Source organism: Daktulosphaira vitifoliae, unplaced genomic scaffold (assembly GCF_025091365.1).
Source record: "Daktulosphaira vitifoliae isolate Bord-2020 unplaced genomic scaffold, ASM2509136v1 Scaffold_3, whole genome shotgun sequence".
NCBI lineage: Eukaryota > Metazoa > Arthropoda > Insecta > Hemiptera > Phylloxeridae > Daktulosphaira > Daktulosphaira vitifoliae.
The window spans coordinates 33,855,552-33,871,227 of record NW_026099574.1 but is presented as its reverse complement, the minus strand read 5'-3'; the positions used below and the strand labels follow the sequence as shown (position 1 = coordinate 33,871,227).

Here is a 15,676-nt window from a genome sequence, read left to right as displayed (position 1 = left end):
CAAATTTTTATTTTATAAAACATGTAATATTTTATATAAATATTTCTTTTATAAATTTTAATGTAATTTCAATATTATATATTACGTATTTGTAAATTAAATACTTAAAAAAATACAATACGTTATTTTAAAGAATGATGATATATGTTTGGGTGTGCTATGAACTCAATTTAACCCCTTCTATTATTATGTTTAATAATCTATGTACAAAAATGAAAGTTACTTTTTTTGTTAATTAATACGATGTTTCTTTATTATGAATACTTCATAGTAACAAAATTATTTATATTGATTAAAAAAATGATTTCAGAGACAACAAAATTGTACATAATCATATAATAAAAATTGAACGATATACTCCTGTACATCCACACAGTCTTGCTTTGAGAGCCGGTAGTAACTTTGCTATCGACGTAAAGTCTTGAAGTAAATTTGAACATTCACACATCAATACATATTGTTTATCGCCATTTGATTGTGATTTGTGCAACGTAATTCTCCTAAGACCGGTAGATTTAGGTAGATAATTATATATCATGCGAGCACCTATATAATAAATTGGAAAACCTGAGTTTTAAGAACTGAAAATATCAAAATTTAAATAATTAGACCTGTCCAGTAGAGCCAATGTTTTTCAAATTTTTCACTATCATCACCATCGAAAACTTTGTATACAGAAATTATGTAAGCCGTATGGGAACCTCGAGGCCTTTTGGTCTGACTGATAGGAGGGCAAACAATGTTGGCGACTTCGGTGAAAAGATCAAATGTATGATCTGTTGTATGTTTAATAGCTCGTGGATCAAACTTTTTGAGAGTTGTATTCCGTACGTTTACTGCCACCTCACGCGGATTTGATACAGACGATTTATTTAAAACGTAGTATGTGATAAACGGAAAAACTGCTATACTATGCGTAATTAAGACTGATATGAATTTTTAATCTATAAATGTAAACAGTTAAATGGTAATCATTACCGTCTTTTTCTAAATTGGCTAACAACATTCCTTCTGATGCAACTTTTGTTCCGGCTATTTCATTAAGCAGCGAACAAGCAGCAGCCGTTTGTCTGGCCATAGGGTCTGATAAAGGAGATTCCAAAATTGGATCAATTGGTTCTAAAATTGTCATCATGTGAAACATGAGACAAGTCTTTGGGTCATCGACTTCAACCATATTCAAGGAATTAGGTTTGTTTATACTTGGTGAGATAGGAAGCTAAAATTTTAATAATCTTTAGAAATTTCATTTATTCTATTATTTTTTAATTTAACTATTGTAACATACGTTTACTCCATCGGGAAGAAACCTATCAAGGTAGGCTATTGGAATAATAAAGCAATCTTTATCCAAGTTAGAAATACTCGCAGAGTCGACTTTTCTAACATGTAAAGGCATTTGTGGACTAGTACCAGTTGGTGTGTTTGGCTTAGAGTACGAACCGTGACGACCTCTGCAACCCTAAAAAAAAGTAACCAAAAAAAAAAATATATATTTAGTAAATAGCGTATCCAACCCATTTTTATGAATAAGTTCTCATTTGAGCTTATTCATAAAAAGACTTTTATTTTATTTTGATTAAACTAAAACACCGGATAAGACACTGATTGCATAGCAAAATTATCATTACTTCCATTAACAGTCTCTTTAAAATTCCGCAATTGTCAATTTAATTTTTGGATAAGACTTTCTATGAGATGTGTATAATCAGTTCTAAATTTTACAAAGAATCAATTATTGTTTTAAAAATAATGGTAATGGATTTACTAAATGGAATAAATTAATTATTGTCAAGTATATGTAATACAGTCAATATAAAGATGTAATACTAGTCATAATAGAATATTATTTTAAAAAATAAACTTTAATTTAATAAGCTTGTAACCTTGACATAATATAATGGACATATTAATACATTATTTTCAAGGAATTACAAAATATTTATACAAAAAACTTTTGTTTTACATAAAAACCGTCAAGGTTACAGCATTACGCCAGTCTTCTAAATTATATATTGATAATATTAAAAGAACATAAAATGTTGATATTATGTATTGTATATGTTAATGTTAAATTTCCAAATTATTTCATAATATTAAGATAAAAAACATTTGAGTAACATCAAATACTATTCAGGTGGCGAGCATTCTTTCGTCTTACCTACACTAATAATAAAGTGAATAATAATTTGTAGCTTTTTATACGACGGTCTACATGTACTTGGATTTTTATAAATAGTCAACTTTTAGGAGATTTATTTGTAGAAAAAAAACTTTTTAAAAATACAGAAATACCTAATACATCTTTCCGATATCCATTCAAGTCCTACAATAAGTGTCCACAAAAAAATGCTTATTTACGCTCTTATCTCTTAATCCAAAATTCAACAATAATAAGTTCTGCTTGATATATAGATTATAAATTTTCAATAAAAATAAATTTTATTAAGATTATGTAAACTTTTATAATTTGTCATGCTAACCTTGTCATTTGTTGTATTATTTGAATTAGCAACATTGATAAAAGAATTGGTACCATTGGAAAATGAAGGAGTATTAGAAATAGTATCTGCTTTACCGGTTGACTGTTTTCTTCGAATCCATCGTATTAGTGGAACTGCTGAGGTCTGTTTAGGAGCTGTTAAAAGTGGTGGCCCAACAAAGTCTTCGAATTCTTGAGGAAAGTTTGCATGGCCTAGTAGAATGTGAGTTCTAAATGGGCAAGTGTGATCGGGATCAGCCATTGCCGAACACCTGTATTTTCAAAATATCAGTTTCGAAAAAACTATTTTTATTAATATAAACATTAAGTTGGTAAAATATTATAAAGATAAAAGAATTTTTTCCTAAGTTGTAGAATATTTTCACTTGAAATTGTAATAAATAAAACCTTTTTTTCCTTCAACATTAATTTCTATAACTGTTCTTACAGCTTCCAATTCCTCTCTCCTCATAAATAAAAATTAATTTGTTTGTAGATATATTATTTGAAACATTACAAAATATTTTCCATCATATTTTACACAATTTATATTTTCATATAATTTAAAAGTTTACAAAAATGTATTCTATATGATATAGATCTAATTTGAATATTATTAAAATACACAATAAAAATCTTAATTATCACATGTAAATAAAATGAAAATTTAATTTTCAATTTATATTTTTGTCCACGTGAGAGAGATTTTACGCTTTAATTTTTTCTTTGTTACGCTACCGAGATAAGATAATATACTATAAAAATATTTTTGAATTAATTCATCACTGCATTGTGTTTTCAGATATTATTTTATTCTAAAGTATACTACTAACTAAAGAGTAATACTTACAGTAATACGAAAAGAGATATCATAGGAAAATTTGCAATAAAACTATTATGCTGTAATCTAATACTATAATAATGTTATTCTGCGAAACATTTGTATTTTTTACACCTGGCTAGCGTATATATTTTGACGCGTTAAATAGGGTGCTAGGGGTATATTATTCAATTGTCAACACTAAACAGTATGAGATATGAATATAACGGTAAACAGCTGCAAACCTGGATTCTCTAGTTCTTCTTACAGTTCCTAATGCTCCTGTATTGCCTGATGTTGTTCTCCTACCCAAGCCACTGGTATAACTCCTCTCCTTGGAGGTACCTTCGGTTTGAAAGTTTTTACGGAATAATATATTCATGGTAGCACGGTATCCACACCATAAATAGACGTCACGAAATTTTTAACCAAAAAATAGTGTAGTTTTTTCTATTCATTTTGGAACATTGTGAGTAGGTTTTAGCACAATGAACAACGGCACGTTACTGCGTGTGTTTTTGGAACGTCTTATTAAACTAATGTGTAGCAAAATCTAATGCTGTCATAAATATACAGTGGCTATTTATAAAAGTTGGCGGTCCTTGTGGGAAGATCCCTTGCCAATTTGATTATAATATACACTCTAAAGTTTGAATATTATGAAATTAATGACATTCATTGGGTTCTAATAAAAACGTAAGTAGAAAATTTGATAACAAGTTGCTACATTTTGTTTGACATCAAACACCGGGTAAACACAAAGGACGAAACATAAAAAGTATACATTGGCAATGCAGTAATAGTATACATACAGGTCTTATGGTCCAAAAATCTACTTTTCAATCATATCTGCCCAATAAATATCTATTTAACAAAATTATCTACAATTACACAGTTGTCGTGAAACTACCCAATAATGTTAAATAATATTATCATTACTAATTTAACTCTCTTTTTAAAAGCAGTTACTGATTTATTTATTGACTATGGAACAACTACGTATTATTTTTTCTGTCAATAAAGAATTTTTACTAGACCAAAAAATTAAATATACCATAAAAGAAGCGCGAGTAGAAACTTATACACTAGCGCCGCTCTCTTAAAGATACATATAAATTTACATTTCTAACAACAAATAATTATTCAAAAGAAAATTTACATCATATTCATCTACCTAAATCTATTTATTTTATATTTGAGAAACAGTCAACAGAATTTGAAAGTCGAAAGTCTGTACTTTAGTTAATTTAATAAATATAGTAAACATTTTTTTGATTTTGTTGATATTAGTTATGAAGAAACAAAATGTCAATGTGGCCTTTATAACGTAGACAAAATATCATGGTGTAGGCTTAAAAAAGTAGAACAAATGTTATTGGCCAAAAAAATTCATGTTTTGACTAGAAACCAAAAACTATTAGACGATTAGAATATGTCCCATACTAACATTGTTTATGCATAATAATTAATTCTCTTTTAGATATCTATGTGTAAATCAAAAATTATTACACAATTATTCATTTAATAAAATAATATATTTAATAATACTGTGTATATTCCTTTTTATTTTTTATATTTTTAGTATGCATTTAAGAAGTACAATTTTACATAAAATAATCTATAAATGATACTGTAAAAAAATTAAAAATTACTAACAAAAAATTATAACAACTATATATATATAAAGATGATTGTAAGATTAAAACAATTTTAAATTACATTAAAAAAATGTTTAAATAAATGTTGAAAACAAAAATAATTTACAAAAAAATTAAATTGTTATTAATATTCATATATAAATAAGTAAAATTATTGTTAATTTAATTATTATATTAAAGTTAATAGTTCAGCACTTTTTTTTTATAAATTAAATAATTATATCGTTATTTTTTCAACTAGTTTATTTGATAAATTAATTAATAATTTAAACTAGAAACTCTTAATTGAGGCAATACAAAATATACAATTCATTGGAACAACAGTCACACAAAAGTTAAATTTATTTAGTCATAATTGTAAAAATAGATAGTAATGTATAAGTTTAACAAATTTTATTTAAATATTATTTATTGTAAAGTTTTATGAAATCTTTCAAATTTAGTTGAATATTGTCAATTAGAATTCAGTACAGTACGAAATATAGTTGTTAGTACTTAATTCATTAAAATTAACAATATTTAATTAATAATAATGACTAGAATAACTGGCAGAATATATATCACAAGTACAGAGTATTTACAAAAATAAATAAACATAGTTTGGTTGCAAGGAAATTGATATAGAAACTAGTTGTTAAAAGCTACTTCAAACATTTTTTTACTAAATGCATTTAGGACTGAATAATGTACATTACAATTACTCAAATCAATGAAATCCACAAGCCTAAAACTTACTAAATTTCAATAGGTTTTTTTAATAAATTGCACTTTCTGAGTGTGGTTAACTTATTCCTTAAATTACCAAAGCGAAAACCTTAAATATTTTTTCATAGTAATAACAGTTGGTATTGTCTAAGTTTTAACTGCACTGTACTAATCTTACCAAATCTTTGTTCAAAACAAGCATTTGACCAAAATTGGTAGCTTCTTATTGTTGTTTAAGGTAGTAAATCAAGTGGAATGTTAAGATAACACGACATTTATACTTTGTTTAAGGCGATTCTAAATCAGAAATTCGGCGTATTGATCTATATAGATTTAAAGGTGGCATATTGGGATGTTCTATTCTTGTAGGTGACGATACACGTGGTCTTATAGTTTGATATTCAGGTATGCGTCGAATAGTGTCTATTTGTTGGTATATATGCTGTTGATCATAAGGATAGAAGGCTCCGTTTTCAAAATTTGGATTGGCAATAGTTTGCGGATGATGATGTACTGGCCGCCTAACTGTAGCAGTTGTATCAATGTTGCCCGTAGGAGATAAAGTAGCCCAGAATGTTTTTGGTGATATATCTATAGTGTCATACAAATTAGGACTTTTCTTGGGTTCAGGACTGTAATCAGATTTACTCCAATGTTTTCTACTACAAAAAAAAAAAAATTATTTATAAAATTTAATTAAAAATAAAAAAATCAATATATTTATTACTCTTTTAGTCTCATTATAACAACTAATATAATGGTTCCAACTAGCATTACTCCTAATAAGCATGTGGATACAAACATCCAGAAAGAATATCCCTCAATGATAGGTCCTTAAATAAATTTAACATTATATCAATACTTTCTTTCTCAATTTAAATATTCTTAAACGATTCTATGGATCATATTTTTTTAAATTTACCATGCTGTGGTAGCTCTACAAATCCGACACCTTGATCTACATCGCACATTGATTTACAAGGTTTACCCGGTTCTAACTCATTTGTTTCGATTAGAATATTACTGTGCGGTGAATTTGATTCATTGTTTCCCAATTGATCGTCTAACACAGCGGCTAAAAATGAAGGCATTGGAGGTGGTGGCATTTCCAATATAGATGGTGGTGGACCTAGATCGCCACATTCATGCCCAGTGGTCCCAAAGCAAGCAGCCGCAGCGCCCAAACACAAGGCTGAACTGATGAGATAAATCTTCATTTTTTCTATATATACAAAAATAATTGTCAATTATATAAAAAAATTTATTTTACTTTAAATACCCTTTTGACCACCAAAAATATAGTACTTAATGTTTTACAGTAACATAACATATTTTTCTTGAATTTTGATTACTTGTATTGAATAAGATACTAAAAATCATTATTAATAATTTTTAATTATATGTAACACCATTTCAAGCTAATCAAATGGAATAACGGACCATTAAAGCTTTCTACAGCTTTATCTTTATCTAAATAAGTAAGGTTCATATCATTTGTTTTTTAAACATTTTCCATTAACTACGTGTTCCTAGTGAAAATGAAATTTTATATATAATTTGGAAACAATTGTATAGATAATAATTTTTGCACTCTTTAATATTTAGTAGATTAAATACGCTAAAAATAATACTTTATATACAATGACAATTGAAAAATAGGTTCAAGGCGGTGTGCATCATTCGATCTACTACAAGGGAGTTTGAAATGATGATTGACACTTTTGTTACTTATGGTACAATGATGTCACCTTTGTTCTTAAAAACAGTAACAATCAAAAGTAAATATTACTAAGTATGCATACAGCTTGACTTTTTTCCCTACATATTATTTATTAAAATAACTATTTTTGATTTTTTATAATTTAAACAATTATTGCCGCATTTGTTGTACTGTTATAAACATAATAATTATGACTATTATATTTTTTACTTTTGCTTATAATTATTGAGCTAATTATTATTTTAATAAAGGCTATTAAAAAAAACTATAATAATAATTAATTATACTACATGATATTTAAATAAAATTTTAGCTTAATTCTATAACTTGATTTATTTGTTCTGTCCAAATGAATTGTGTATCACAGTGACATAATATTAATTATTTTGGCTCGAACGCATAATTCTTAGTATTTTACTGCATTAATTATAAATATTTTATTTTAACTCCCGATTAATAAAAAATATATGTTATGAAAAAATTTCAAATAACTAACTATTTTTCTACACATTTTAGAATATTTATTTTTTTTTTTAAACGATAAAAATATTATTGATTATTTATTATCATATATACTATATGAGAAACTATTATTGGACTGCTAATATCTTTATGGGAGAATCTTTTATGCCACCTATATTACTTCTTAATTAACTTCCTAAATTAATTAAATTTTTTAAATTACTTAACTCCAAATCTCGGTAATTCTGTTTTAATATAATTATAAAACCCTTAGTACTCTTTTATAATTTATATAAAGAATCACTAACTTATTCATTTGATACAATATTATAAACAACCATATGACTTATTGTCATATTATTGTTATATTATTGTATTCTATTTTATGTTTATTCACCAACAGTATCAAATACTCACACTATTAATATTTTTACACGAAATTGTTTTAAAAATATTTACTAAGAATTATGAAAAATGTTCATGGAATTAAAATATCTATTTTAAACCTGGATATTGTACCATTAAATACGACTTACGCAAATATCCTATTCCCCTAGAATATTTGAAAATATACAGATACGCACACGCCAAATAATCTATTAGCTTTATTGGTTGCTATGTAGAAAACAATGCGGAAATTAGACGGTGTTACTGTATTTTTTTATGTTTAATATCAATAATTCGTGCACAAAATCTGATAACGGTAGACATTAGCCAATAACGAGTTCTCATCAATGAAAACGCTTAATAAGTAATACGGAATTTGTCACAGTAACGTTGTGTGATTGGTTTTGAAAAAGTATTTTAAGCTTAAATAAAGATAATAACATTCATAACTTACTTGTAACGTGATGTCTTTGTAGTTCGGTGACTATCTGAACTGGGTAACGGCGGGGCAGATGCGCAAAATCGGCTTTCACGACCCTTGTATCGATCTCCCCGCTCTGACAGCGCCCCATATCCGATCACCCTGGTAACCGTGTGGAAGCATACAAGGGAACTCGTTTTAGAGACAGAAGAAAAGGGCGCCTTTTTAAATGAGTCTGATGAAGTTTTAAAAAGTCTTTGGCGTTTGACTTTGTGATATCGGCATTGCGTGGGCCGTGAAATCGCAACAGTACGTACAATCTCCTACGCCTTTCTATTGGACAGGCAAATGCCGTTAATATAGATAATGGCGAGGACAATGAAACTTTAATATCCTATCATCCGTTTCACCATCAACTGTAATGAACAAATACGTTGTTTTTGCTATCAAAATAGAAATAATAAAGATAAAAGCACAAAGCGAGTAAGTGGCAGATGAAAACGAAAATATTATCATAGAATGCAGAAAGTACGCCACTTTAACATTTTTAATATAATACTGTTTATGAAAATTCTATGCAAGTCTGATCTCGACAGAAAAAAACATTGTTTATTTTATACCTATCAACTCGTGTTTTGAATATATTATGATTGTGGATTTTATCAGAACATTGAAACTTGGATATATCCTTATTTGATATTTTTTCCATCTGCCATAATCATATTATATACTTTTGGCTTCGAAACGTGTGTAGAAATATGAAAATCGGATTACTGATCGGATACAATGATACAGTACTAAATATGACTTATCAGTTATCATGTATAAATGGAGTGAAAATATTGACATTTGACAATGAGTGTTCCATGAAAATAAAAATATATTTATTATATGTTGTAATGTGTAGATACACATTGATTGTTTTTTTTCATGTTTCAATTTTTACTCACCATCATAAAAAATATGTAACCATCATTTATGATATAAATCTATATATGTATATACAAACATGACATTCTGTATTAACTGTAAAATATATATTCAATGAAAACATCAATTAAAGTTTTATCAGATTATTACTGCATAAAAATCAAAATGGACTAGAACCTTTTATATATATATATATATATGTATATTTATTTTACAGCACTTTCATTTGTTTAAATGTTAAAAATATATTTTTTTTATTCGTAGCAGTATATCAAATTTTAAATTTATTGAAAGAAAAGTTGACTTTTTTTTAATGTATATATATTGTAAAACTAATGACTTAAAAAAAATTTTCACAATTTTTATGAGTTGTAAAATAAAAACCTATAAAATAATGATTTCATATCGTAAAGATGTATAACTATCTGAAATAAATTTTAAATGTAATAAACTATTATAAATCAGTTTTGTTTTGAATAATTAATTAAAGTCATGTAACTAATTATAAAACTATTTAACTAAATATTTCAATGAGTAAAAATTATTTACTTATTTTTTACGTTAGAATATTGTTGAAAAGTTTAACTCTTAATTTATAAATTTTTTTTTTTTAATGATTAAAAATTAAAGGCAGTTTTTTTAAAACTAATTAAGTTAATAAGTCCATTTAATGAAAAATTGAGGATTTGTTGAACTTTAAATTGCAATAACTGGCATTTTTTAAATGTTAAATACTAAATCATAAATCTCAAAATTTTAATGATCAAAATTATATATTCATTGTCTCTAATATACTTTCATGTCAATATTGCAGTTTAAAATTTTTAAAATTAAGTATTTATCATTAATTAACAAAATTATTTGACTTTCTGAATGAACTAAACCCATTTACATAGAAGGTAAAATGACGCTGTAGTATTTGAGTGTTACATTCGGTATTTTCTTCATTAAAGAACGTTTTACAAGTAATGCTTGGTATAAATAAGACTAAAAAAGTTAAACAATTTAAAAGTAAATATTATTGTAAGTTGGCATTTTCAGCACAAGGATGGAACAGGACACATACCATGGACCTACGCATAGGAGAACTTTTAAAAGGTTCAATATTTGATTAAAATGAAACAAATAATAAGAAATAAATTAATGATTTTTTATTCTATTTAACTGTGTTGCTAAAAAGGCAAAAGTTAAAATGACGTGTTCAATTTGATACCGATAAGCTTTTTAATACATTCGTCTCAAAAAATTTAGTCTGACTTTTCAAACAAATTTTAAACACTTGCCTGTTCACGTAAATCATAAATTCATTACAGATTGATAAGTAATATTGATATAATTTTTCAACTTTTGAAACGCTTCGAAGAAAATATTATTAACACGAATATCTCCCTTATTATATTTCTATAAATATAACGGTTTTTCTAGCAAAATTATACGAGACAAGTACATAGCTATTTAGTTAAGTATCACATAACACTAAATTGTAGAGGGGATTTATGAGACAGCCGCTGGAAAGGGCGGTAAAGGGAATAAGCAGAGTTCACGAAACGTGATACAAATAATAAATTTAGTTTACAGTATTTTAAGTAACTCAAAATGTCATGGTTGTAGGCGGTATAATAATGAGTATGTATATTGATTAATAATAAATAGTGCTATAACAATTTGTTCTGAATAAAATGTTAAACTTTTTTAGTGTATAAATATTGAGTTTATTTTTAGCTTCGATGCGAAGCTGTGAAGGTATTGGTTTTACTAAGATGTGTTTATTTATTTTTTTTTTTTTTGTGTCTGTTACCACTTTTTCTCAGCTTTCACCGAACCAGTTTCTTTCAATAATACGTCAAAGATCACAAATTGTATCTAGTCGAAGACATTACCCTCAAAAATTGAAAAAAATGCCCTCGTTCCCCGTAAATGGGTGAAACCTCCAAAAAAATTACAAATTTAAAAATCGCCAATTTTCGAAATTTTTANTTTAAAAATCGCTAATTTTCGAAATTTTTTCAATTTTTTTTACTTAAAAGTGCCATAACTTTTTCAAAAATGAACATATGAATATAATTTTTTTTTATAGATGCTTGATGTCTTTACCTATCATTTGATATTTTTTTTTTGTAAATTTGACCCTTTATCTACCCACAGGGGGAGATTTAAAATGACAACTTTTTCACAAAAAATTAACTTTTTCAACTTAACTTTTGAAAATGTTCCGGAAGGTCTGACACTTTTATATATATCTTAAATTAATGCTAATGTAATATTCTTTATTATGCAAAAAAAAATTTCGGACTTTATTTTATCTTCACGGTGAAAATGGCTACCGAATGTTATTTTTGTGTGAAAATTTTCGATTTTGTATTTTACATTTTTAACTTTATTATGCTATAACTTTTTGAAAAATGTATGGATCAGTACAATTTTTTCATGAGGAGTAGTATTTATATACATCTTTCATTTGACATACTGTTTTTTTAAATCCGACCATTTCCCTATATACGAGGGGGGTTCAAATCTAATATAGAAAGTAGAAAGTAGAACTTTTTCAATTTAAATTTTGAAAGTGTTCCGGAAAGTCTGACACTTTTATATATATCTTAAATTAAAGCTAATGTAATATACTTTATTATGCTAAAAAAAAATTTCGGACTTTATTTTATCTTCATGGTGAAAACAGACATTAAACTTAATAAAAAAAATACGATTTTTGTAAAAAAATTCTTTTTTATATTTTTAACTTTATAATGCTATAACTTTTTGAAAGATGTATGGATCAATATAATTTTTTTTTTATAGATGCATGATGTCTTTACCTATCATTTGGTATATATTTTTTTTATATCTGACCCTTTACCTGCCCACAGGGGGGGATTTAAAATGACCACTTTTTCACAAAAAATTTACTTTTTCAACTTAAATTTTGAAAGTGTTCCGGAAAGTCTGACACTTTTATATATATCTTAAATTAAAGCTAATGTAATTTACTTTATTATGCGAAAAAAAAATTTCGGACTTTATTTTATCTTCACGGTGAAAATGGCTACCAAATGCTATTATTGTGTGAAAATTCTCGATTTTATTTTTTACATTTTTAACTTTATAATGCTATGACATATTGAAAAGTGTATGGATCAACATTATTTTTTTATGAGAAATAATATTTTTTAATAATCCCTTTTTCATTCTACATACTTTATCTTAATTAGGATATTAATAATGAACTAGCAGATCATGTAGCTTTTGGAATAGTCCACCAATTTTTTAAAATAAAACAGTATCTAAAGATTTGCATGGAAGCGTTTTTTTTTATAGTGATTTTAATCACTGTCAGATATCATTATACTTGATCCATCTATACCACGTCACCACATTGCCGCGACCCCCCTGTGCTGGGTTTTTTTTTAACATTCTAACACATTTCTGTAAAATATTTGATTTAAAACATGAAAACATTGAAGTTTAGAGTTTTAGATGTTTGCAATTATTTTTTCATCAAATTTGTATTAATTACCTAAGTTATTATAATTTTTTGATTGTATATATTATTTTTATATCAATGATCTCAAAAAGAAGTATTTGCACTTTTAAGAATTATCTTGACGTTTCATTTCAAATTTTTATCGCCATAAGAGTCAATTTTAATTTTAATGAATTTTTTCATATGATATCAATATATCAATATAATAATATAGGAACAATTTGTTTTTTCGATATCACGATATAATATCGCTGAAATTCGATATGATATCGATATCCAAAAATATATCGTATAAAAAATATAATATAACGAACCCTATTAAAGAGTCATAACCAATTGACAAGATAGTTATCATTTGCCTACACTTATTGCATACTCAAGTCATTTTGTGCTCTAGACAATCAATATATAAACAATTTTTAACTCAAATATTTTCAATTCAATAACCTTTTCAATTATAAAAATATAAATATTTAAATTTAGATTTGTAATGATTTAAAATATTTAAATAAATGTATGGAACTTTAAATGTTGTTACAAAGAAGATTAAAAAAAAGTCAAATGCTCCATCTTATTTCGTGCTACACTTCTCTTAAATATTCAATAGGGTCGTTGAATTTGAAATTCTGTTTAATGGTAAATATTTATTTTCGAATAATCAATAAAATGTACAATAATACTATCTAATATAACGTTTTATTGAATGACATACAGAATATTTTAAATATTTACTTTTTTTTGTGTCATGTCAATATCAAAAAACTTTATAAAATCTTATAATATTACCTCAAAGTACCTCAAATATATTTTATCAATCATAATGAAAAATATATATTGCGAGTTCATAATTTACAATTGATAAATAATAATTGCATAAAATTGTATAACGAAAAACTTAAATCAAGAAACTTATAAAACTTGATAGATTCTGTTAACTAGAATAAACTAAATAAATTAGATTACGAACCTACTATTCTTATAGTCCTTACATTATGATTTGTTGTACAAATTTCGTTAATTGGGTAATATAACAAAAATAACACTTAACTAAGTAGTTATATTATTAAATTTGATTTTATTCATGGAAGAAACCTCAGTTAATCAGTTTAACTAAAAGTATTTTTAATAAAAATCTAATTTAAACTTGATCCAGTTTTAAGTGTTAATAGGTTTAACTGTTGAGAAATTATATCATAAGATTATTAAATATATAGAAATAAGTTATGGTGGGAAAAATATATTTTATTATCTGATTATTTTATTTTAATACGTAGATATTTTAAAACTGAACCATATTTTAGTAAGGGATGTATTAGCGTGAATAATAATATTGTTGATGACTACAAACAAAAATATAAATATAAATATTATGGAAATAAATAGCATTTTTTCCTCAGGCTACTCAATGTATATTTACTTTTCGTCAAATATTCCCTTTGGTAGAATAATCTGCATTCATCAACTTAAAAAATATATATTTATATGTGTGTGTATGTCATAAAATCATACATATATGTACATAGAAATGTAAAATTCACCCGACAATAATATTTCCATTTACAAATTCATTTTACTTGTTACTTGAAAAATAGTTTCCTAAACTAAAACGAACATATATAATAACATTATGGATGAATAACTTATAAATTAAACAAAAAAATATATAATAACTCACTTATTAATGAAAATTTAAAAAAATGAATAAATATTTGAAACTATTATTAAAGAGTTTTAATTTATTTTTAAAACGAGAAAAAAATTCAATTTAATAAACGTTTAGTAAAATAGAAAAGAAAAAAATTAGTTATGTAGTTTTTATTGCAAACAATTTATATATACAGCTGTACGAGGTGTGTTTGGAAAATAACGGGAATTTTCGATTTTTGAAAAAGATATCTATTTATTCGTCTACATTAATGTTTCCGTCTTCAAAAAAGTCCCCATTAGATAATATGCACTTGTGTCAACGCTTCTTCCAATCCTCGAAACACTTTTCAAACTCTATCTTTGGGATAGCCTTCAGTTCATTCAGCGATGCGCATTTAATGTCATCTATGCTTGTAAAACGAAGGCCCTTTAAGGTTCTTTTTATTTTTGGAAATAGAAAAAATTCACACGGAGCAATGTCTGGCCAATATGGAGGCTTGGACATCGTTACAGTATTTTTTTAACCAAAAATTCACTAACAAGTTATGAAGTGTGAGCAGCAGGTGCATTATTGTGGTGCAAAAGCCATGAATTCTTTTGCCACAAATCCGGGTGTTTTTTTCAGATTGCTTCAAGCAAACGACTTTGAATTTGTAGGTAGTACTCCTTTTTGACCGTTTGACTTTGTGGTAAGAATTCATAATGTACAATGCCATTAAAATCGAAGAACACATTGAGCATAAACTTCACGTTAGATCGCACTTTTTCGGTCTTGGCGATCCAAAATGCTTCCACTGGGACGATTGTTACTTAGTTTTGACGTCGTATCCATAAACCCATGTTTGGTCACCTGTTATAACATGTTTCAGTTATCCCATATCCCCCCACGATTACACTAGTGTAAAGGCAATGAATAAGAAGTTTTAGCTTCGATACGAAGCTAAAAAATTAAATTTTTTCAACTTA

At 26.3% G+C, this 15,676-nt stretch overlaps 2 protein-coding genes across 5 annotated transcripts; both read right to left on the bottom strand.

The window, feature by feature from the left end:
- LOC126900593 (uncharacterized) lies at positions 1-3,843 on the bottom strand. Of its 2 annotated transcripts, none has more exons than XM_050676418.1 (6): positions 3,548-3,843; positions 2,484-2,712; positions 1,289-1,462; positions 979-1,219; positions 612-905; positions 1-546 (listed from the first exon to the last, which is right to left on the bottom strand). In XM_050676418.1, exons 1-6 carry the CDS (start codon positions 3,682-3,684, stop codon positions 332-334), a joined length of 1,290 nt encoding a protein of 429 aa, XP_050532375.1. In that variant the 5' UTR covers positions 3,685-3,843; the 3' UTR covers positions 1-331. The 2 variants fall into 2 exon arrangements, with proteins under 2 accessions (XP_050532375.1, XP_050532374.1); XM_050676417.1 differs by having other exon boundaries at positions 3-546; positions 2,484-2,754; positions 3,548-3,842.
- Positions 3,844-4,815: 972 nt separating this feature from the next.
- On the bottom strand, positions 4,816-8,821 carry LOC126900602 (uncharacterized). 3 transcript variants are annotated; one of them, XM_050676439.1, is made up of 4 exons: positions 8,689-8,821; positions 6,588-6,887; positions 6,393-6,498; positions 4,816-6,327 (listed from the first exon to the last, which is right to left on the bottom strand). In XM_050676439.1, the coding sequence occupies exons 1-4, from the start codon at positions 8,804-8,806 to the stop codon at positions 5,952-5,954; spliced, it is 900 nt and encodes a 299-aa protein (XP_050532396.1). In that variant the 5' UTR covers positions 8,807-8,821; the 3' UTR covers positions 4,816-5,951. The 3 variants fall into 3 exon arrangements, with proteins under 3 accessions (XP_050532396.1, XP_050532397.1, XP_050532398.1); XM_050676440.1 differs by having other exon boundaries at positions 4,816-6,324; XM_050676441.1 differs by lacking the exon at positions 8,689-8,821 and adding an exon at positions 8,384-8,682.
- Positions 8,822-15,676: the final 6,855 nt, after the last annotated feature.

Excerpts from the sequence above, each read along its gene's own strand:
- LOC126900602 (XM_050676439.1), bottom strand. The coding sequence starts at position 8,806 with ATGGGGCGCTGTCAGAGCGGGGAGATCGATACAAGGGTCGTGAAAGCC. Across the intron at positions 6,888-8,688 it reads ACAAAGACATCACGTTACAA|AAAAAATGAAGATTTATCTC; the intron begins GTAAGTTATGAA and ends TTGTATATATAG. Across the intron at positions 6,328-6,392 it reads GTTATAATGAGACTAAAAGA|TAGAAAACATTGGAGTAAAT; the intron begins GTAATAAATATA and ends TTTTTTTTGTAG.
- LOC126900593 (XM_050676417.1), bottom strand. The coding sequence starts at position 3,684 with ATGAATATATTATTCCGTAAAAACTTTCAAACCGAAGGTACCTCCAAG. Across the intron at positions 2,755-3,547 it reads AGAAGAACTAGAGAATCCAG|GTGTTCGGCAATGGCTGATC; the intron begins GTTTGCAGCTGT and ends TTGAAAATACAG. Across the intron at positions 1,220-1,288 it reads TTCTTCCCGATGGAGTAAAC|CTTCCTATCTCACCAAGTAT; the intron begins GTATGTTACAAT and ends TTAAAATTTTAG.